This window comes from Hypomesus nipponensis, chromosome 22, assembly GCF_054491055.1.
Source record: "Hypomesus nipponensis isolate SF chromosome 22, ASM5449105v1, whole genome shotgun sequence".
Lineage (NCBI taxonomy): Eukaryota > Metazoa > Chordata > Actinopteri > Osmeriformes > Osmeridae > Hypomesus > Hypomesus nipponensis.
In genome coordinates this window covers 2078608-2102312 of record NC_140382.1, presented here as the reverse complement: position 1 = coordinate 2102312, position 23705 = coordinate 2078608, and the positions used below count along the sequence as shown (strand labels likewise).

Below are 23705 nucleotides of genomic sequence, written 5' to 3'. Positions count from 1 at the left end.
GTTGTGGAGGACTACTTAAAACAAGGAATGGCTGAGGATGTGCCAAGGGAACATGCATCAACACAAGGCAGTCAGACGTATTACTTACCTCATCACGCTGTATTGAGGGAGGATAAGGCGACAACGAAACTGCGAGTTGTGTTTGATGCTTCATCCCACAAAGACAGAAGTCCCTCACTAAATGACTGTCTCTTAACAGGTCCAAACTTTAATCCAGATCTGATGAGTGTTTTAATCAAATTTAGACTGCATGAAATTGCTTACATGGCAGACGTTAAGAAAGCTTTTCTGCAGATTTCACTCTCAGAAAGAGACCGAGACGCCGTAAGATTTCTGTGGTTCACAGGCCCACCAACAGAGGAGAAGGACGCGAAGATGCGCATGCTCAGAATGACGAGGGTGGTGTTCGGAGCTTCATCAAGCCCATTCTTACTCGCAGCCACCATGAGGAAGCATCTGAGACAGTATGAGTTAGAACACCCACAAGTGGTAGAAATCCTCAGCTCCTCACTCTATGTGGATGACTTCATTTCAAGTGCAGGTGAGGTGACAGAGGCACATACTGTGACGACAACAGCCAAGAACATTATGTCTGCTGCAGGCATGGAGCTATGTAAATGGATGACAAACTCTCCTGAGCTCAAAGAAAAGTGGCAGGAGAGTTTGATGGATTGTGCTGTGCAGCCAGAACCATACGGGTCCGTGCTCAAGGTGCTCGGCTTGGTCTGGAGACCGGCCACCGATGATTTTGTGTTTGACCTCAGGGGGCTGCTTGAAATCCTGAAAGAAAGAGAAAACACGAAACGAAGTGTTCTGCAGTCTTCTGCTCGCAGTTTTGACCCGCTAGGATTCTTGACGCCCTTCACCATCAGAATTAAGTGTTTGTTCCAAGAGATGTGGGAGAGAGGGCTCAAGTGGGACGAGGAACTGCCACCTGATTTGACAAAGAAATGGCAACAGTGGTGTTCAGAGCTTCCTCAACTGCACCAAGTCTCAATCCCACGATGGTACGAAACACACATGCCACAGCAAGACGGTCAAGAGTTAAAGCTACATGTAATCTGCGACTCGAGTGAAAGAACTTACAGTGCAGTTGCTTACCTTCAAGGAGAGACAAAGGAAGGAGAAGTGACCATAAGCCTGGTTGCATCCAGGTCCAGAGTGGCTCCACTCAAAAGGATGACACTGCCGCGCCTGGAGCTAATGGGTGCTGTCATAGCAGCCAGGCTGGGGAACACCCTCATGAAAGCACTGCAGCTAGACAAGACACAACTCAGACTATGGACAGACTCAATGATAGTACTGCATTGGATTTGTGGTTCTGCTTATAAGTGGAAACAATTTGTAGCGAATAGAGTCACAGAAATCCAGTCTCTAACTGACCCCCAGTCATGGTCTCACGTCAAAGGGAAAATGAATCCAGCTGACCTTCCCACCAGAGGCCTAACTGTGCAGGACCTGAAGCAGAGCACATTGTGGTGGAGTGGACCTTGTGTTCTGATGCCACCTGATCAGTCAGAGAGCACTCAGGAAGATGTTCAGGAAGATGAGGTAAGGTCTGAACTCAGATCGAAATACCAGATTGCTGTACAGCTTGTTAAGCAAGACTTAAACTTTTTAAACCCTGTTTTATGTCTGGAGAAGTACAGCAAACTAAAAACAGTACTCCGGGTGACAGCCTGGATAAAGAGGTTTATCACCAACACCCGCTCAAGCACAAAAATGAGTGGTGAAGTGACAGCAGAAGAGCTGAATGAAGCTGGGAAACATTGGATAAAGGTGATTCAGAACCAGAATTTCAGTTCAGAAGTTGATCTGCTGAGAGCAGGAAAATGCCCCAACACTGACTCCAGAATCCGAGAGCTAAAACCATTTCTGGATGAAGATGAGCTGCTCAGTGTGGGAGGAAGGCTCCAGCACTCTGATCTCTCTTACAGAGAAAAGCACCCATGGATTTTGCCCAACAACCACAGATTCACAGAAATGTTGGTGCAGTATCAACATGAGAAGATAATGCATGCAGGTGTACGAGACACTTTAGTGCAGACAAGAGAGAAATATTGGATCTTGAGGGCACGACAGGTAGTGAAGAAGGTTGTCTCAAGATGCGTACTCTGCAAAAAATTCAAAGCAAAGGCTGGACAGCAGACTACTGCACCACTGCCAAGGGACAGAATAAAAGAGTCACCGCCATTCGAGACCACCGGTGTGGACTTCACAGGGCCACTCTGTGAAGGCACAGAGCTCTATGACAAAGACGTATATAGCACTGTTCACGTGTGCTGTAACCAGAGCAGTACACTTAGAGCTGGTCTCAGATATGTCCACAGAGAACTTCCTGCTAGCGCTGAAAAGATTAATCTCAAGAAGAGGATTATGCAAGGTAATCTATTCAGACAATGCCAAGATGTTCAAGAGAGCTGATCAGGATCTGAAGGAGCTCTGGAAAGGCATTAAAGATCCCCAGTTACGAGAGTTCTTCTCGGAGAAGGGCATCACCTGGCGGTTCATTGCTGAAAGAGCTGCCTAGTGGGGCGGATTCTGGGAAAGCCTTGTAAGATCAGTCAAAATTATTCTCAGAAAGGTACTTGGCAGAGCTAAACTCAACTTCGAAGAGATGTGCACCATTCTGACTGAAGCTGAAGCCATAGTAAACTCCAGGCCGCTCACCTATGTGCACAATGATGTGGATGAGCCAGAGCCACTATCACCTGCTCACTTCTTGGTGGGTCATAGACTGACTTGTTTGCCTCCTAAGCCGTTTCCAGCTGAGACTAACCATCCAACAGCGAACAAGGAGGAGATGACCAGAAGGTGGCGCTACAGACAAAGACTCATGACCAACTTCTGGAACCGATGGCGGACAGAATATCTACTAGATTTGAAGTCGGCCCATCGATGCGACACCCCACAGCCTTCTCTGCTGAAGGTCGGAGATGTTGCACTCATCGGCGAGGATAACACCCCAAGGCAGAGCTGGAGGCTGGGAAGAATTGAGGAACTGTTTCCAGGTCGTGATGGTCTTGTGAGGTCATGTGCAGTTCGCACCAGTTCAGGGACTGTTCTGCGAAGGACCATACAGCTTCTGTATCCTTTGGAAATTGCATAAACTGTTGTTTATGGGGGGAGGATGTTGAGAATTTATTTGTTACAATAGATTATTCACAAAGAAAGGTTAACAATAAGTTAACATTAAGATTGATAGTTCATGTGTGAAATACAAATGTGGTTAAAAACAGACAGACTGTTAAAATGTCATTGGATTTGGGATTTGTATTGATTGGGACTTCATTACCCAAGATGCACTGATTAAGTGTAATGTACGTGATACATGCAAAGTTTAGGGTTTTGGCGAGAAGCCATTTTGTTTTTTGATGATTGCTGAGCAAGCACATAGCGCACACTGTATTTTAGGCTACTTTTTATTTCAGTAAAACGTCTAAAAAGAAGCAACGTCTCGCTTCGTTATTCATAGAGTCTAAGAAGATAAATGTACAACATTTTTGGTGCCGAAACCCGGGAAGAAGAACAGGATGACATCATAAAAGCAATTTCACCTTATTTTAAAGAAATTGTCAATGCTCTAGTACAATCAGGAAATGATAATGTAGCCTTTATTTGTCCGTTTTCTGTATCGCATTCTCATAAATAGGACACGACAACTGACCGAGGAGACACTGTTCCTGTCGCTATATTCACTGATCTATGCTGAAAGTATCCATTTTATATTGTCATTCTGTTAGCTAGCCTGCATTTCATACATAAAGGCTCATTTGAAAGCAGCACAGTGAACTAATTGTAGCTCCCGGTTGATGTGCCGCCCATAGCCACCTTGATGTTGGAAGACGATGGGGCAGGGTTCTCTGACGTAGCTGTTTTGACAAGTTCAGCTGTCGCTGTTGTTGTTGGGTAGTGGCAGGGCCGTGCATAAGGGGGGAAGGGGGGAAAGTTTTCTGGGGCAAGTGTCATGAAACCCTTTTTTGGAACTACAGCAACCTACATGAACCACGTGATCAAGTGTCGGCGAGATCAAAGCGTGTCGCAACTTTCCTTTTCTATGGCTCTGTACGCACCCAACGCGTGCCATCTTGGCTACGTAGCGGAAAAGGAGGAGCCCTTTCGGCAGCTTTTCACATTTCTAAAAAAATGGAGGGTGAAAATGACTGAGCCGGTGGCAGTAGCCCACGATGTTACAGACCGTAAATGTAAGTATCAGCGGGAATTAAACTCCGTACTTATATTAATCGTACTATCTCTACTAACAAGCCATTCTCAGATTAAAGCCAGCGAAATGAGTGTTTGGTGGAGTTAACGATGTATACTGACATTTACCTTAACCTAGACTAGCTAGCTAGGATATGTTCTGTTAAACAATGGATTAACAATCGATATGCTCAGTTTATTAATGGGTTAACATAACAACGCGAACGTTTGCCCGTAACACACGCCATCCGATAATTAATACCTTTATGATAGCTACAGTATCAAAGTAAGGATCCACCATTTGTCATTCTAGAAATAATTGTAGCTTTCAATTGTTGTAGTTTTTTTTAAATGATGTGGTATTTCACAGGATCTTGGCACTGAATGGCTATCCTGTTTCTATTCTCTGCCCTAGAGACGTTTCCTGGAGGTTTTGTTGTCTTTTACAACTTTTTCTGGTTGATATTAGAATTGATGCATGTTTGTAACAATAATTAATATGCTTGTGTGTTCCACTGCTAATTGACTCCTGTATCAGGGAAAACTTAACAGATATGTGTACAAAAGTAAAGTCAGTCAAGGTAGGCCTATTACTGTGTGAGCTTAACAGATGATGCCTATGATTTCAGTGGATAATTCTTAAAACTAATTGAAATCTAGAGACATGTACTGACTTGTCATGTTTTATTTCCATATGGTGTGTGTGGATTGCAAATAAGTAGGCTACCTCTGACAAAGATAAGTGAGAATGTTATTGCAACTACTTCATGAGGGTAGGCTGTAAAGGTAAGGCAAAATCACAATGAATTTACATACCATCTCGAGTTTACATTTATTCATTTAGCAGACGCTTTTATCCAAAGCGACTTCCAAGCCAGAGCTTTACAAAAGTGCATAGGTCACCGATCATAACAACAAGCCCCAAAACATTGCGGGTAGCCAAAACATGAAGCATATATTGTGAACAACCAAAATAAGTGCCAGTAGAGTAATAAGAGTTCAGCCAGAAGGCGGAGGCCCCTGCCGCGATTATGGAGGTGTTGCAGTTTCCACATGGGGTGGAGAAAAGGGTAAACGAGGGACAAGAAGATGGCAAGAAGCGCGTTCATTTTGGCAGGTTTAGTTTTTGCGGGTGTCGAGAGTAGATTTGTGTCTGTCTCTTCCCGCTAAGTGGTTAACGTAAGTGTTCCATTTGAGACAGCACTACTCAGCGATGGAGTGCACTACAGATGTAAGTGCAATGTATTGCAATGTACTTCGTAAAGTGTTCGGTAGTAAACACACCCTTAGTGACATACAAAAATATATAACATACAACTGTCTGCCATATTATATAAATAATCGATATATCTAGTGTGTAAATTGTGTACTTAAAAAGAACCGGGTGTCGCCATTAGGGTGGGCGGATCGATCTAAGTATCGATAGTATCAATACCAACATTGGTATCATTATTGATCGATACTCGCGTGAAAAGATCGATACTTAAGTTTACATTTCTCTTCTCTATTTAGTAGGCTACACAACTCCCTTTTCATCATAGTGATTGTGCAAACACCGCTCCTCTTACTTTGTTCAAGCTCACTTTGCCCCTCCCCTGCTATGCTGTGAGTTGTTGCCGGCATACACGTGCAGTACATGACTCAGTCAGCAGCACACTGATGGCTGCATAATGGCTGAGAGAAAGAGAAGTTAAGCTTCTCAACTAATTAAACTCATTAAAGCATTCAACGATCATGAAAATGCAAATCAGAAGAATTAGAAATGTGTTTAATCGCCAAGAAAGTGTACTCAAACAAGGAATTTACTTTGGCGGGCAGGTGCATACAATAAACATAAAACATAATAAGTTTTATAATAATTACCTAATAATTTTCATTCAAATTTGCATGTTGATGATGCATTGACTTATTATGAGGTATGGTGAGGCATTGCTTTCCCCTACACAAAAGTAGATCAGCTGCTTTTCAAAGTAAAAAGTATCGGTATCGGAAATACTGGCCCTGTATTTACTTGGTATCGGATCGATACCAAATTTTGCAGTATTGCCCACCCCTAGCCTTCATGTTTAAATGACATATACATTCAACGTCACAAGAATGGTTGCGCTCAATTTCAACCCGCTAAACTGCATTAAAAACTAGAAAGGGTACAATTTCTGGGGAAATTGTAGGGTGTGCTTGCTTGCGTCGGTTGCAGGTGGGTTTGTTTTCCCTTCTAGTTATATTTTCAAGCATTTAGCCTACTCATATTGCATAATTCATTAAGAACACCCTTTGAAGCAAGTGAACCCCCTTTGAAACAAGCTACTGTAACAACGTTGTCACTGGCAGTATTTCCGATGGAATTGCGATTCAAACAGTACCGTCTGCTAACTGAAAATATGCCCCCCAAAACGCAAGTAAGTTTGACATTAATTTAGGGGGACATGGCTAATTCAAAAGCTAGCTGCTGTTGCTAGCCACACTTAACTGATTGTTTGATAGCGCCGGAAATGAGAACGTTTCTTTTGACATATAAGTTTAGCCATAGATGTGGCATTGAAGACAGTAGCCTACTACACACTGCCAGTGGGCGAGCCGAGTCTGACTCTGAGGCTAACGTCAAAACAAGACGCGGTCTTACTGAAATTCCAAGTTTTTTACAAATCACAAAAATATGCTGACCTGCTGGCTGTCTTCGCAATCGACATATCTTTAAAACACTGCTCTCCCTTTTGATGTAGAATTGACCCTGGTACGAAACTAAGAAAATAATCATCAGATGCAGATCGACAACAGCTGCCGTAATCTTCCATGGAGGCTGACGGGGCTCTCACGTAGCAAACAAATCTACGTTTGCAAAAATCCACAGCTTTCACAGAGATGTGGGAAGAGTGGTTATTAAATTACTTATCCACTGAAAAAGTAAAGTAAGGGATTACTGTTAATTTTTAGGTAATTTAATTACAGTTACTTGTAATGTACTTGCGTTACATACTGTAAATTAGTCAAACAGTTCTGTATAAATCAATATTGAATTCAAATCTAAATGTATCGTTTTAGGGTTAAAGTGAACGTTGCCTCTTTAAAATCATTAGCTGTGGTGCAGTTGCACAGTAGACGTGAGTTTTTGCTGCATAAGCGCGGGCTCTAGCGGTTTGAAGTGAAAGATTTCGGACTCGGCTGAAGCAAGTAGCTCTAGCTGTTTTACCAAATGGAAATATTCCAAGTACTTTACCTTTTTGTCACAGGTTGACAAGAACATTAATGTAAAGTGCAAGCTATGTCCTGGGGAGAAAAAACGATATGCGGCTGCGGCTAGCACAAGTAAACTGAAGCACTTCACAAGGCAGCATCGACGAAAGGTTTTGAGTGATCCATGTTCATCAGAATCAGAAAGGGTTTTAATCCCCATGAAAGTTTGCACAGACAAGGAATTTACTTTGTCATCGACAGATAACACCTCAACAACACCTTTTAAGCAGGCAAAACTTGATTTTACATCGGCAGTGCAGAAAGTGTCCGAACGTGAGCTTAAAAAAATTATTGCAAACTAGATTGCAGGAAGAGATGCTACCGCTGCGTATTGTAGAATCCTGTGATGTCATGTTTAACTTAAAGTTAAGCTTTTGTGTTATGCACATATTGTTTGGTAACTAAAGATGAGAGAAGGTTACTAAAATGTAACCTTTTGTTACTAAAATGTTAAGTATTAGTGGGCTATGTTTTAAAAAGCTAAAAGGCTAAACTATTCCAAGTTTGACTTGTATTTAATTCTTGAAAGACTTACCTTTCTGTCGTCTATCCAGTCAAGGTGTAAAGGGATTGTAAGAAGTAATGCATTACATTACATATTGAGTAATTACATTATTTTTCAGACAGAGTAATTACAAAAGTAGTTTAAAGGAGACATGACATGAAAACTTCATTTTATGAGGTTATTTAACATTAATATGAGTTCCCCTAGACTGCCTTTGGTCCCCCAGTGGCTAGAATTTTCGATAAGTGTAAACCAAGCCCTGGGCATTCTTCTCCGCCTTTGACAAAATGAAGGCTCAATTGCTCTGTTTGAAAATCTCCCCCTAGTGACGTAGATGGGGGGAAGGTTACCTCCCCTCTCTCTGCTTTGCCCGCCCAGATCATCTGGCCCGCCCATGAGAAACTGAGCTACCACCGTGCAAGGGCGAGTGCGATATTGGTTTTTCCTGGAAAGACATCATGGCAAGCAAACAAACGATGCGTAAAATTTGCTCAGTGCTTGAAGGTACAAATGCAAGTAATTTTTTTTTTTTTTGTTCCTTCATCCGAGCCTGTGCACGACCAGTATTTTAATTGTATTTTTGCTGGAAATGCGCCGACCCAACTTCCTAAAGTTTTGTATGTCTGCGCCAAACATTTAAGCCACTACTGTTTCCTCAACTTGAGCCAACACAAAGCTGGCCTTGCTGAAATGACTAAATCTCCTTGGTCAAGCTAAAAACCTTGGACAAGTAAGTTAACTAACGCTATATCATTTTGTTGCTTTACTGTATATGGTTACCTAGCTTGCTACCCTTAGAATGTGACTGTAACATTAGCTCTGCAAGCTAACAGCTGAGTTACTGTTGCTAATGTAAAGATAAATGGCATCAAGTGTGTGTGTGTGAATGCAAACGCTGTAACGCTGTAAAGTGTTGTACACTTCTTTGTTATTTGGATAACCGTTATGCTGTTGGTGTTATGGCGGGCGGATATCCGCCTTTCCCCTCGTTGAAATTATTATGAGGTGTGCACCTCCGCAAACCAGGGTGATCAGATGAGAATGGGCAAATTCGAAGCATCTTACAGTAACGGGGCAACGAGCCAGCTGAGTTACTGTCGCTGATGTAAAGGTAGATGGCGTCAAGTGTGTGTGTGTGAAAACAAACTCTGTAACGCGAGTGTTGTACCCTTCTTTGTTATTTGGATAACCATTCTGCTGTTGGTGTTATCAGGGTTCAACATTAAAAAAAATTACGACTGGCCCCACGGGCCAGTGGGTTTGAAACTTACTGGCCCCAAGGCCATTTTTACTGGCCCCCCCTACAAAAGTTGTAATTTATCATTGTTAAAACAAAACCAAAGACTTATAAATTATGTTATTCTATTAACATGTTTAACCATTTATTAAACACATCCTGGATATAAAAAAAACTGAATGAAACTGAAATGAAATCACATTTCTAGTGATAAAAAATAATAAGGTAATAGTCAGCAAAACAATTGACTTCTAACCAAAAAAATGACGCGCTCTCTTCCCTGCTGACAGCCATCTCTGCACGACTGTCTGGCTGAAACTGAAACCTCTGGTCCCTCAATACTAATTTATAAAAGCTTCCATTGCATTTCATCAGTATGATACTAAGTACCCAAGTCGACACCATTCTTCTGCTGCAGTTCAATAGCCCGGAGGAACAAGGCGAACGTCTGTCCGTCTTAATTACGTGATATGCCGTTGTTATAAATCTTGCAATAACATGATGGGCATCTGCATTTAAATTCCTAACCAGCATGGTCACGGCCTGGAAGATGGATTGTCAACCATCCGCTTAACTGTCACGCAAACCAGGTGCTACCTGCTAGCATGGCTGGTCAGGGATTGTTTTTGAAAATTGTCGGTGCCTGTCTAAAAGTGAGTTGCTATTTAACTGTCCCGACGTTAATTTTTACTGGCCCCGCGAACCCTGTGTTATGGTTTGCGATATCTGCCTTTCTCCTCATTGAAATGACTAAGAGTGTGCACCTCTGCAAACCAGAGTGATCAGATGAGAATGGCTAAATTCGAGGCGTCTTACTGCAACGGGGGCTACGAGCCATTGCGATACATCCATTGTAAACATTAGCGCATGTTGCCGCCCCTCTCCTCCTCATTAGCATTTAAAGCTACTGACACAGAAACAGCGTGTTTTGAGGAAAGCTCAGTGAGGGACTGCTCGTAGTGGCTGTAACTATGCACCAAGGCTGAATTTCGGGAAAGATACTTCAGATACAGTATTAGGGAACCACTAAGGCCTATATAAAAGCATCCAAAAACAGCATTTCATGTCCCCTTTAAATACAATTTTGATTAAGTAATTAGTAATTAATTACTTTTTGGAAGTAACTTACCCAACACTGACCATGACAATAAGAATGCATAAATGTCTCAAATGAAATGACACAAATGACATAGGCTATATGATCATTTATTTATAACTTAAATTGCTCAATACAATTCTTTTTTGTGCCATTTAGTCCAGTGCTTGTGTGGCTTTCAGTGGTTGTTTAATGTGCCTTGTCTATGTATTAAAGCAATAAATATAACAAATATTAAATTATTTATGGAGCGAGTATAGTGTCCTGCTGAAGTGAACATCGAGACTGCATTGACTGCGAGTAATCAAGGCTGTTGTTTATATTGCGTTCAGCTAAAACTTAGTTTCAGGGGTAGAGCTGAAGGTACAGCAGTTAGCTAACTAGTTTAAAATGGTCAAAGAGTAGCTAGCCAGTGAGTCCGTTTCGGTGGCAGAGTAGTCAAGGTCGTCTTTTGTTTGACAGTAATTGGGGGTGTTGTATCTGTGCATTAGCATATGTAGGCGGTTAGTACTGCAGAGGCAGCCTCGTCTGGCCGCCTCGTCTGTCCACCCTGACAGCAGACGACTTCTCCTTCTTTGAGAAAAAAAGTCGCCGACATTAGCAGTCGGTTCCCTAAAACCACCTTTCCTACACCCTCACTCTCCGTGACTGACCCAACTAAATGTCTAAACTCTTTCTCTCCCCTGCCCGAAGCAGAGCTCTCTGACCTCATTCTCTCTCATCGCCCCACCTCCTGTCCCCTTGATTCTGTCCCCTCCCCTCTCGTTCAAACCATCTCCCCCTCCATGATAACTTTTCTTCTCCATGTCCTAAACACTTCTCTTACCTCCGGCACTGTGCTGTCAGATCGTAACTGGAAAGGGACTTTTGTTTTGAGGAAATAAAAACCTTTATTTTGAAACAGGAAGTGGTCCTCATGCCAGGAAATAGGAAGTGCACGGTTACTTAAAAACACTGGTAGTGTGTGTGTGAGGGGGGGTAAAGCACATGGTGACTGCTAATGGATGGTGATTTGGGACTAGCTTGCAGGGCATTTCCAGGGATGCTACTGGTAGGACAATGGTTTGATGATGTTATCTGTTGATCTGTTTAATGGTAATCTATTGTAAAAGTGTGCTTGTGTTTTTATTTAGTAATTTATATCTGACTGCTGTGTGTTAGTTCATGTAATGGCATGTTTGTTGTAGAGTAAAGGCCGTTATATGGTACTCCGTACTTCACGATTACGGACACATGGGAAGAGCCTACACATAGATGGAACGCCCTCAAACACCCTCTCTGTCGTCTCCGGGGCCCTCGGAGAGCTCTCCCGTGCACCGTTGAAATTCCTGTCGATCCGTCATGCCGTGCTGTACAGCGACGGATACCCCTTGGCCGTGATTGGTCCGCTACGACATCATTTCCATCAACAGTCTTTGTCTGTTAGCTGCCATCGTTCACTGTGTGTGATGAGGTACATTAACACTTGACGACGCTGACGAGTAGTACATTGTAGTTTTGACTGTACATACAGTTTGTATGGATCTTTTTGTTTCCAATAATATCAGTCTTTTTGTTTATCATTTTTCACATTGGATTATACACTTGGTGGTGGAGAAATGAATTCACAAAACCAGAGCCTTGTCTATATCGTATCGTCTGACTAATGACAGCTGGTAGGAGGGTCACACGTGTGATGAGAGGTGGGAGATAAACAACGACGATTTCTGACGAAGACGCAACAAAGCAACGTGTTTTCGACAAAAAAAACGCTTCTCCACCTACTGTTCTGGAGGTGAATTGTTTTCAACACCCCCAGCCTTCGGAGAACCATAAAGGCAACAGAAATGCTAATTTATCCGGGGGCCCGCCCATCCGTAACGGAGTCTGAGTACCATACTGGCACCTTAATGCTTGTTTGAAGTATGTTGTTTGGTGAAACGGTTTAAGGGTGGTTGTTTGTGTATTTGATTGGGCAGTTTGTAAGTGCTGTATCTTCTGTGTTTGTTTTTTTGTAAAGGTTTTCAACTTAAAGACGTGTTGCACTGAAAATAAGTATTTAAACCAATGACTAACTTAAATAAATCGTAGAAGAATGAAGAAACAGTCTGAACCCTTTCCATTTTAACCCTGTTGCTGACCAAGGCCTTTTTTAAGTTTGGGCAGAAGCTAAGAATCCCCTGATAACTTGACAGCCACCTTCCCCTCTGCCTTAAACAGGCCAGAGATGCCCCTCTACTCAAAAAACCCTCCCTTAACCCTGCCGTCCTCCAGAACAGTACAGAACAGACCGGTATCACTGTTACCCTTCTTTTCTAAAACAATTGAACGTGCTGTATCTAACCAACTATCTAACTTTCTCTCTCAGAACAACCTGCTTGACCCCAACCAATCGGGCTTCAAGACCGGCCACTCCACAGAGACTGCCCTCCTTTCAGTCACCACTGCCCTCCAGTCTGCCAGAGCGGCTTCGAGGTCATCCGTCATCATTCTGCTGGACCTTTCTGCAGTGTTTGATACGGTTGACCACCAGATCTTGCTCTCCAGACTTTCTGAGATGGGCATCACTGGCACTGCACTCCAGTGGATATCATCCTACCTGTCAGGAAGATCCTACCAGGTCTCCTGGGAAGGCAAACTGTCAGACCCTCGCCAGCTCTCCACTGGTGTCCCACAGGGCTCCGTCCTTGGACCCCTCTTCTTCTCTCTGTACACCACCTCACTTGGACCAATCATCACCTCTCATGGCTTCTCCTACCACTACTACGCTGACGACACGCACCCCCCGACCGATCCGGGGATCTCAGCTTGGATTGAGGCCTGCCTCGCAGACATCTCCGCCTGGATGACCAAGCACCACCCCCTTCTAGCTGAACCTCGTCAAAACAGAACTTCTCATCATCCCGGCCAAACCCTCCATCTCCCACGATCTCTCAATCACCCTGGGATCTGCGACGGTGACCCCTTCATACTCTGCCAGGAACTTTTGGGTTACCATGGATGGCAAGCTCTCCCCCACGGCCCACATTGCTGCGGTCTCCCGGTCGAGTAGATTCACCCTCTACAACATCCGGAAGATCAGGAGATACCTGTGTGAGCACTCCACCCAGCTGCTTGTCCAAGCACTTGTCCTCTCCGGGACTGCACTCGACTACATCAAGTCTCTCCTGCAGTCTTACACCCCCACCCGCCGCCACCTACGGTCTTCTTCGGACAACCGCCTGGTGGTCCCACCGTTCAAGACCGCCCGGTCCAATCACAAGCTCTTCTCCTGCCTGGCCCCCCAGTGGTGGAATCAACTCCCCACCTCCATCAGAGACACAGACTGTCTCTCCACCTTCAAGAGAAGGCTCAAGACACACTTGTTCCGGGAGTACAACGGTACTTAGGAATGGTTTGCTGAACCCAATGCTAGTTTCCTCAAGTATCACAATGACTCTTGCTTAGAGACTTGTTGCTCTTGTTGGTTAGTGGTAACTGATTTAAACTGTTGTATTCGCTGTGAAATATTCTATATTAGTTAATCCTATATTTGATTTTTACTGTTGCTTGCTTTTCTATAGGTACACTTTTACTTTGCGATTCATGTTGTTTAATTGTAACTTGCTTAACTTGCTATTACGTGAAAAATTATCCAAAGACTCGTAGAAAGACCGAATCGGGAAATGAACGAATCGTTAGTTTCCTCTAACTACAGAGCCTATGCAGGTCATGTGAAAAATCATCCAAAGACTCCTAGAATGACCGAGTTGGGAAATGAACTAATCGTTAGTTTCCTCTTACTACAGAGCCTATGCAGGTCACGTGAAAAATGATCCAAAGACTCGTAGAAAGACCGAGTCGGGAAAAGAACGAATCGTTCGTTTCCTCTTGCTACAGAGCCTATGCAGGTCATGTGAAAATGATCCAAAGACTCGTAGAAAGGCCGAGTCGGGAAATGAACGAATCGTTCGTTTCCCTAGCTACCAGTACAGAGCCTATGCAGTTCATATGAAAAATGATCCAAAGACTCGTAGAAAGACCGAGTCGGGAAATGAACGAATCGTTCGTTTCCTCTAGCTACCAGTAAAGACCCTATGCAGGTCATGTGAAAAATGATCCAAAGACTCGTACCCGAATAACCAATCGCTAGCGTTGACCTTAGCCAAGTCCTTCACCACTAATGGAGCTAGCAAACCCTGTGGGGGGGAGAGCCACAACATCATGGCCACCAACATAACTCTGCAAAGATTGTTCTTGCTCCGGCTTTAACTTTTGGATATTTGGCAGCATTGCCACAACGGACTGAATGGCTTTGCTCGCATCTTTCTCGGCCGCCATTACTGAACTACAACTTAAACGAGCGCACGACATCAACGTCATGATGTTGATGTCTCCATCTGTTCGCTGATTCGACCTACAAAAAGTTGATTTGAAAAATCATACTAATATGACGAAATCCAAGACCTAATACAGAAGAAAAATGAAAATTGAGCGGAAGTACATAGGAGGGCAGAGCAGGCTAAGAAACCACATCTAGTAGGAAAAAATATATAGGCTAAAGCGCAAAATCACACACCAATGAAAACTTGCTTGGATCATGACTAAATTGAAATGTTGATTTTGCCTTCAGTCTAAATTGTATTGCGTCTGGGTCCAGATCCAGACCGGAGTCAGCCTATTGAGTACCCCCGATCTAGCAGAAACTATTTTAATACAATTAAAAAAAATATGTTTAAATTGCTTGTTTAAAATGTTTTAAAAAGTATTGGATGTGTGTTTATTTTGTTATGCACCGTACATCCGTACATATCAAAGGACATATAGCCTATTAAAAGAGCATTATTACTATTGTAATAATGGCATCTGTTCGGTGTACGATGGCATGGTAAACTGTATTTTTCTGTCCGGTTAACTTTCAGTTGTCGCAGCAACCCACACATCTTGGACACGCTTTCGGAAGCGCTTTGCTGGATTCTGTTAAACGTGCGTGAATTGCCTTTCATCCCACACCTACTGGATGACTTTTTGGTGGTGGATTTTCCGTGATCGCCTGCGGCCCATTGTATTTCTGTGTTGCGGGACACCTTCGACAAGCTAGGTGTTCCGTTATCTGACGAGAAGACCGTAAGCTCGCTGACCTCGCTCGAGTTCCTTGGCATCCAGCTGGATAGCGTACTAATGCAGGCCTCATTGCCCGCGTCTCTGTCTATCTAACCATTGCAAAGCGCATTATCCTTCAAGGGCGTTCCTTAGTGTCACGTCTCCGAGACCCGTGCAATACCATGGACAACCTGCAGGACATCCTGGTGCTCGACGTTGGGTGCAGGTTGGATCTATCCTCCCGGGCTCTCTTGTGCGTCCAGTGGAACGGTATTTCATTATTTTACAACAACGAGGTAGAAACGACCGCCACCCTAGAGTTTACACGGATGCGGCCCTCTCGATCGAGTTCGGGGGTTATCACGGTGAAGAATGGTTCTGTGCTGCGTGGCCCACAGAAATCCTGTCCCTTCCAGCGCGCTTCATGAATTGCACCCGATCGTCATCTCGTGTCTGTTGTGGGGGCATTTATGGTGCAGGAAAAAGATCTCTGTGTTCTGCGACAATGAAGCGGCAGTCCACATAATCAACAAGGGGAGGTCGTCGGTGCCTGTAATTAACCGCCTGGTCAGACGCCTCACCTGGACGTGCATCCTGGGCAACCAATGCGCTGATTCCCTGTCTCATTTCAAATAGCAGGAATTCCGCGCGCTGCGCCCTCACGCATAGCCGAACGGCCTGACGTGCCCTACTTTCCAGCAAGCCATAATAGATTAGGGTCGGCTGGTTCCGTTGAGGTGCTGCGGCAGCATGTCTTGTCTGCCTGCCATTATATGAGGTTGGGTGTGCACCTCCACATTAAAATCGTATGACTCAGCCTGGTTTCAATATTCTACCTACTGCGGTGCGTTCTCTCTGAGCCCTCTACCCGTGAACATGTCTGTGCTGTGTGTTTTCATGGTGCACTGTTTTGAATCCCGCAAGCTGCAACTGTCATCCATCAAGGCATTTGTGGCAGGTGTTCAGTTCCACGTTCGGTGCGCGGATCCTTCGGCATGCAGCCTTCTGGGAAGCCCGTCCATTAGCCTCCTCATGAACGGTCTGCGGAAGCAATGGCCCGAAAGGAAAGACAAACGTCTCCCAATCACACTCCCTCTGCTGCACAAACTGGTGTCTACTCTGAGGCCAGTGTCCTGAACTAACCTCGTCAAGGCCCCATACCCCAATACAGGGTTTTTCGAGCCCACAACAGTTTAACATTGGTGGAATGGATGTACATAGGGAAGCGCTCCCTGCCTTCACTGCAGCATGCATGACATGAGGCAGGGAGCAACTAATGAAATCCCTGACACTCCGCCAGTCTATACTATGTGTAGAGCGGAGCGTCGCTCCTCCTGTGCCACAGGAGGACCACATGACATCCCACTAATTTACTACTGACGAAAAACAAGATGTTTTCTGAATGCCCAGGTCATGCTACCATTAACGGTGACTAAGCCTATGTGTGCACATCTGTCATCTTGTGGGAAGGAACAAGGTATGTGTGTCAGCAGCATGCCGTTCCCTGCCGGTATCTCAGGAGTCTCCTGAGATAGCTCCAGACAGAGTGACATAATGTATGCAGAATGCATGCGCATTGGCAACGGAGATCCTACAGATATCCTTGCATTGTGACAATCTGGTACCCTTCTAAGGTAGATTAATCCTACCTCTACAGGCCCGCCCTCTAAGCGCCCGTCGGCAACCCAAGGATGCACGCAAAAGGCACAGTTAGTTTGACCAATCACAAAGGGGGATGCCTTTACATGTCACATCAGTTTTACTGTGCTTCAGGATAATGGTGAACATCCACTGAACATTATTAAATCGGACATAGTGAGATTGCGGGAAATCGAAGGTAGCGCATCCAGTGGTGTATTCGCCGCACCGCAAAAACCCGTAGAACGCCGTGAGAAACACAGTTTCGAGCAGGATGTCGACATAAAGCCCAAAGCATCCCTATCTCTTGTTAGGGACAAGCTATGGAGAAAACCCAGGCAGAGAGCGAGCACAACATCCACAGGGCGTTTCTTTCTATGGACCTTTTCCATATTCCCGATGAAGCAATCTGTATTAGAATGTTCTGCTCCCGCCAAAAACCCACTTTGTGTTGTGTACCAGATAGCGGCCACTAGGTCGTGCTGACATTAGGAAACAGCTGACGGAAAAATAACTGCCCCTTGAGATGAAGCAATAGCCTAGTAAACAGCCCCCATCTGTTGATCAGTGTCCAAGGCCGATTGCCAACGTGCAGCCAAAAGTATTTGTATGACGTGCATGAATTGTATAAATATCGGCTGTACTAACTTCCAGTCGGGATTCTCTAGCAGAGACGTCTGGCGAATGTAACTTCCAGTTCCTGGCACAAATAAAGCAAACCTTTGGAATCCGACAAATGACTCAAAGCCTAGAGTTCCTGTACTTTTGAAGTAACCTTGGGACCAAGTAAAAGTCCACCACAAAACTGTGTTTCATGTGTATGAATAAATGGTGAAATCAATCATTGTCTCAATTACTGTCTTGACTGAAATGAGCAAACCAAGTTCAGGCACGGCATTTCGGCAACGTGCATCATATCACCCATCACCGTATCCGACAGCCATAGGCTTAGCTCGATAGGCGGCGTTAGAAGTCGCACACATGCATGCACTCGCATCCTCGCTGACCTTAGTGTTCTGCGCTGCTGCCACCCACCACCTATCCCTTCTCCCCCACGTGTTCTATCTGTTCTCCCCGTGGGGGATTTCACTCGTTGCTCCCTGCCTCATGTCATGCATGCTGCAGTGAAGGCAGGGAGCGCTTCCCCATGTACATCCATTCCACCAATGTTTCATGTGTATGAATAAATGGTGAAATCAATCACATGTCTTGACTGAACTTAATTTTGGGTTAGGGTTAATTTTGGGTTAGTGCACCAGATTGATGCGTTTACCTTAATAAATTTTCTTCCGGGGGTGCATGCCCCAGACCCCTGTAGAGGGTCGGGGGTTCGCCATATCCTTCTCACCTTTTTTACTGTTTGCCAGCCTGATAAACTCATCTTTCTCCAACCAGGATTCCGCAAATTTACATTTCCCCATTTCAGTCTGTTTCGCGACATGTGGAGGGCGACACATCACCTAACTGTGCATTTTGCTAAATAAGTTGTTGTTTAAATGGAAAGGAAAATAAATATTCATGCATACCTTTTTGCATCAAACTGGACAAAGCTTGAAGAAAATGTTATACCTCATAAATTCGGGATTAAGAATTTTTAATACCTTTCCAGGGCCTTAATTTTCCCAAAATGGATTTATCAACTTTAAATACTTTTTAAGACCCCACGGATACCCTGTGGCATTATAAGAGAGAGATGAGCAGTTTGCGTTCATGAAAAAGTAAATAGATCCAAACAGTCACAGGGACTTTTTGTGAAAACAAATTCCCCTTTTTTCCAATATGCTGCCTGAATCAGAAATCAGTCAGTTTATTATTCAGCAAATAACTTCACAATATAACAAGGGGGGAGGTACACAAACAACATAAAACTGTGTTTAACATATGTAAGTGCATCTTTGTGTTTACCTCTGCTCAGTATTGAAGAGAGCAAAAATATGCTTGCTGGACATGAAGCCCTTCTCCACATCCCTCAGCTTCAAGTTGTCCACCTGGAGCATGTACTTTTTCTCTTTCTCCTGCAGGAAGTTGCACATAACAGACACTGTACATAGCAAGAGGCAGACAGAGGGGGCAAAATATAAACAGATAAAGATTTAGATTTGCCTCCTATTGTCCTTGACGGGTAAGTACATGCGGGACATTTTTTGTTGCCTGTTAGAGCCATGGGAGAGGTAGAGATGGAAGATGGCGGCCGTCATGGGTACCAATGGTTGTTTTTTTCCCCATGAGTAATATGGAATGCATACACATTTCCAGATATATGGGGCAGAGTGAAAATCGCGTAGACTTTGGGCGTTGTGTAGAGCACCACCTGTTGGCAATTTGCGTCATAGGACTTACTCATGGCTTGTGCCAAACGTGAAAACTTTTTACAGTTGGGATATTGAGTTCTTGGGCAGTTTATGGCAATAAGAAGTGTGATTATTATTATAATAATAATAACAATTACAACAGGTTTCCTCTTACTGGAGGAATCTCTATCTAAATATAGCTGCAAGCAGCAATGGCGGATTCCTCCTCAACATTGGGAACCATTTCAAAATTGACATGAGAGAGACATGAATGCCATACATACACACACACACACACACACACACAACATTCAAAGGCATTGGAGCAATGGTTGATTTTAGGTTAATTTTTTAAGTTTTTCCCAAATTGTCACTGTAGAGAAAAATCACATGGACATTATTGTTGCAGCAGATACTATCCACAGTGTGTGATATGTTGCCTTGGAGATGTAGTGACATCACCAGTGCAAGTGCAAGTGCAGCTGATTGCTCTGACAACATGGCATCTGCTCCAGATTCGCCGTGTTTGATTTGGGATCTTCCCATATATTGTTGTAGTATTTAAGAAACCAAATGTTTACTCTTCAACAGGTCAGCAAATGCTTTGCCGCCTCGAATTGTTAAAACAATTTGTTTTAACAAATTGGTAAACCTACGGTCTCGGTTAACAAACGTTTAAAAAAAGTGGTGGGCATAGATTTTTTATTTTATTTAGATTAATCTCACTGTAATCTTGCCGTTAATCTAGATTAATCTCGATTAAAATGGCTCATTTGAATTCCACCGAAGGCATTCAGAATATGTGTGCTACCCAAATAATGACTCAAAGTAAGTCTTTGAGAATGGGTTTCTCAAGCCAGGTGAGCGAGGAGATTAGTTAGCTTGGCTGATAGAGCTGTGCTGAAGGGCTTGCCTTGGTTGCACTCAAACAGTAGTTTGACGACAACTCTTCCCCTGCGCTACATTAGTGCTTGACCCGGCATCTTACGCATTAGCTAAGGGATGCTTTGAGTTTATGTGGTATTTGAGACTGGAAGAACTCCTACAGTAAACTAATTCCGCATTGCACAAGGTGCAAACAACCATAGTATTGTCGAGGTTTCCATTGGGAAGCTTCTTAATAATAAATTTTCCCTGAAGCAAACCCGGCGGCTTCATAGCTGTGTCACGTTTGATGTGGTAATTTCATACACAAGGCATACACGCACGTTTGAAGACTCGTTCTCGCCCCCTACAGTGCAATTTGGCTAGGTATACATCCGCGCTTAAATATCAAGTCGAAAGTCATCATAGTTTACGTAGTATAGACCCAAATCCCAACCCAACTTTGAGAATAGATTAACAGCAATATTTTTTTTTGCGACGATAAGAGTCTCATGTTAACGCAGTGCGTTAATGCCGATAACGGCCCACCACTAGTTTTAACAAATCTCTCCTTACAAAGGCTTCACAGGATCACTTGGACTTGGCCCCCGGTCGCTGTTGATGTGACTAACAACTGCTCATGGCTGCCATTGGAGGAAGGACAAGAGGATGGGATGAATGCAGAGCAAGAAAATCTTCGGCTGACACCGATCACATCAGACCATTCCACATCTTGCTCAATAGGATTCCTCCGTAAGGAGGAAACCTATTGTTATTCTTAGTTTTATTCTTTTTTTTTATTAGGATTCCTCCGTCAGGAGGAAACCCTATTGTTATTGGTGGTATTATTAGGATTCTTCCGTAAGGAGGAAACCTATTGTTATTGTTAGTTTTATTATTTTTATTAGGATTCCTCCGTCAGGAGGAAACCTATTGTTATTTAGGATTCCTCCGTAAGGAGGAAACCTATTGTTATTGGTGGTTTTATTATTTGTAATTCTTGTACCATGGAAGTCAATGGCAGCCCCTAAAACCATATGGTAACTTTTTGTGAAATTTGGCACAGTCATTAAAGACAGTTACTTCTACACTTACACCAAGTTTCATATTTCCCATTAGACACTCTAGCGCCAACAACGGGTCAAAGTTGGACTTGTGTTTACACAAGTAACTTTTGAACCGTATGACCGATTTTCAAAAATGAGGTACCAATGGATTCCCTGGATCAAGCCGAGTTCAACGCAACGTTCAAGGCGTCGATTTCCGGTTATATAGATCTTCCGCTATTTCCGGTTTTATAAAAAACCTTTGAAAGCCTACTCCTCCTACAATTTTATTTCAATCTTCCCCAGAATTGGCATACATCATCTTCAGAGCAACCCTCACTCAGGCATTACTTTTATATTGGATTTTCAAACCGTTTGTCCGCTACAGCCATCAAAATCGGCAACAAAGCAACCAAACAGGAAATTGGATCAAATCTCTGCAAATCTTTGAGATGTCAACACCAAACTTGGTATGATGACTCAGAACTCTATTCTGAGGATGTCTACACAATTTGGTGTCATGTGATCACTGGGCGTGGCTGCAGGAAGCAAAAATGTGTTTTGGCCAATAACTATTGATTTGTTTGCCTTTATTAAGTGATTCCTTTGTCTCATGATATCTTGGGACATCCAGTGTGTGACTCAATAATTTGTGATAATAGCCAAATTGATGCGGCCGCCATTTTGAATTCATTGAAAAACTTTTTTTCTCCACTCCTCCTCCAAATGTTGTCCAATCGTCACCAAATTTGGCAGATATTATCTTCAGACCAAGCCTCTCAAAAAGCCATTACTGCTTGCAGTTATATTTATTATTATTAACCAAGCATGTGTTTTATCAAGAGACAATTTTATGTTCTTCTTTCCTGTGGCTGCATGTCCTCACACATGAAGATAAACACTGCAGCACCTGCAACCACCTCTTATATGTTAGAAAAACCGAGTTGCTGAAGATGTTTTGCACATTGTCATGCCCGGATCACAGGCATGCCAAATAACAGAGTCACGCAAGGGTTCACGCAAATAGATTTGAAAATAATAAATTATTTTATTAGCGAGCCAGGTTTCCACGCGACCTCTCTCTCAAAAACAAAAACCAGTAGCTCACCCAGCCACCAGTAAGGCGGGGTCGTCACCCCCCCCCCCCCATAAGAACGGAGTCCTAACAGGAACTCCAACCAGCAATAACCCCCCTTCAAACCAACATACCACCCGCACTCCCCCTCCACCAGAATCCTGCCAGTATCCTGCACACAGAAAAGGACAGGTCAATACACCACGGGTCATCACATCACAGGAGCACGGGACAATGCATCCGCCACCACATTGTCAAACCCCTTGATGTGGCGTATGTCCAAACAGTAGGACTGCAGCATCAACAACCACCTAATCAACCGCTGGTTAGGACATTACAGGGAGTTCAGAAATGTCAGGGGATTGTGGTCAGTGAAGACCACCACCGGTACTCCGGAACCGTGATCCTGTGAACACATCAAAGTGACCCAAAGCCCAAACCAAAGCCAACAACTCCTTTTCGACCACAGAGTAGTTTAACTGATGTTTATTACATTTCTTAGAGAAAAAGCTCACAGGTCTATCCAGACCCTCCTCGTCAGACTGCATCAGTACTGCCCCTGTTCCCACGTGACTGGCGTCCACCTGTAACTTGAACGGCTTCCCAACACAGGGAGCGGCCAGCACTGGGGCGCTACACAACAGAGCCTTCACATTCTGGAAGGCCTGTTGACAAACAGGAGACCACACGTAATCGACCTTTCCCCTTAACAAATCAGTGAGGGAAGAGGCAACAGACGAAAAATTCCTGCAAGAAGCTACGGTAGTATCCTACCATCCCCAAAAACCGCTTCAGCTCCTTTTTTGTGGTTGGCACTGGAAATTGTTCTACCACCAGCACCTTTGCCTGCACCGGCCGCACATGGCCCTGGCCAACCACATGGCCCAGGTACGTCACGGTAGCACGGGCAAACTCGCACTTCGCCAGGTTTACAGTCAGTCTTGCAGAAGCAAGCCGTTCGAATAGGCCTCGAATGCGTTGTACATGCCTCTCCCAACTGTCACTGTAAACCACCACGTCATCCAAGTACACTGCACACCCTGCCAGATCACCCACCACCCTATTCATCAGCCATTGGAACGTGGCTGGCGCATTCCGCAAACCAAAAGGCATCACTTTAAAGGAGTACAGGCCAGATGGAGTGATAAAGGCAGAAATCTCCTCCGCTCTCCTAGTCAGTGGTACCTGCCAATAACCTTTAAGCAGATCAAACTTGCTAACAAATTTTGCCGACCCAACCTGGTCAATGCATTCATGCATCCGCGGCAGCGGAAATGCGTCCGGTTTGGTGACACTGTTAACTTTACGGAAGTCCCAGCAGGACGGTTCAGCAACGCCATTTTCCAGCATATACTTGATCTCAGCATCTAAGTATCGGTGCTTATCCTCAGACACCCGGTAGAAGCGCTGTCTAATTGGTTTTGCCTCCCCCACCTCTATACCTCTCGCCACAAG

At 44.0% G+C, this 23705-nt stretch overlaps 1 protein-coding gene across 1 annotated transcript in view; it reads right to left on the bottom strand.

The window, feature by feature from the left end:
• Positions 1–23705, bottom strand: part of dnm1a (dynamin 1a) — a 164558-nt gene that overhangs the window by 44438 nt on the left and 96415 nt on the right. Inside the window, 1 exon segment of the mRNA XM_084686659.1 lies at positions 18880–18989. Within this exon segment, the coding sequence (XP_084542785.1) occupies positions 18880–18989 (110 nt within the window).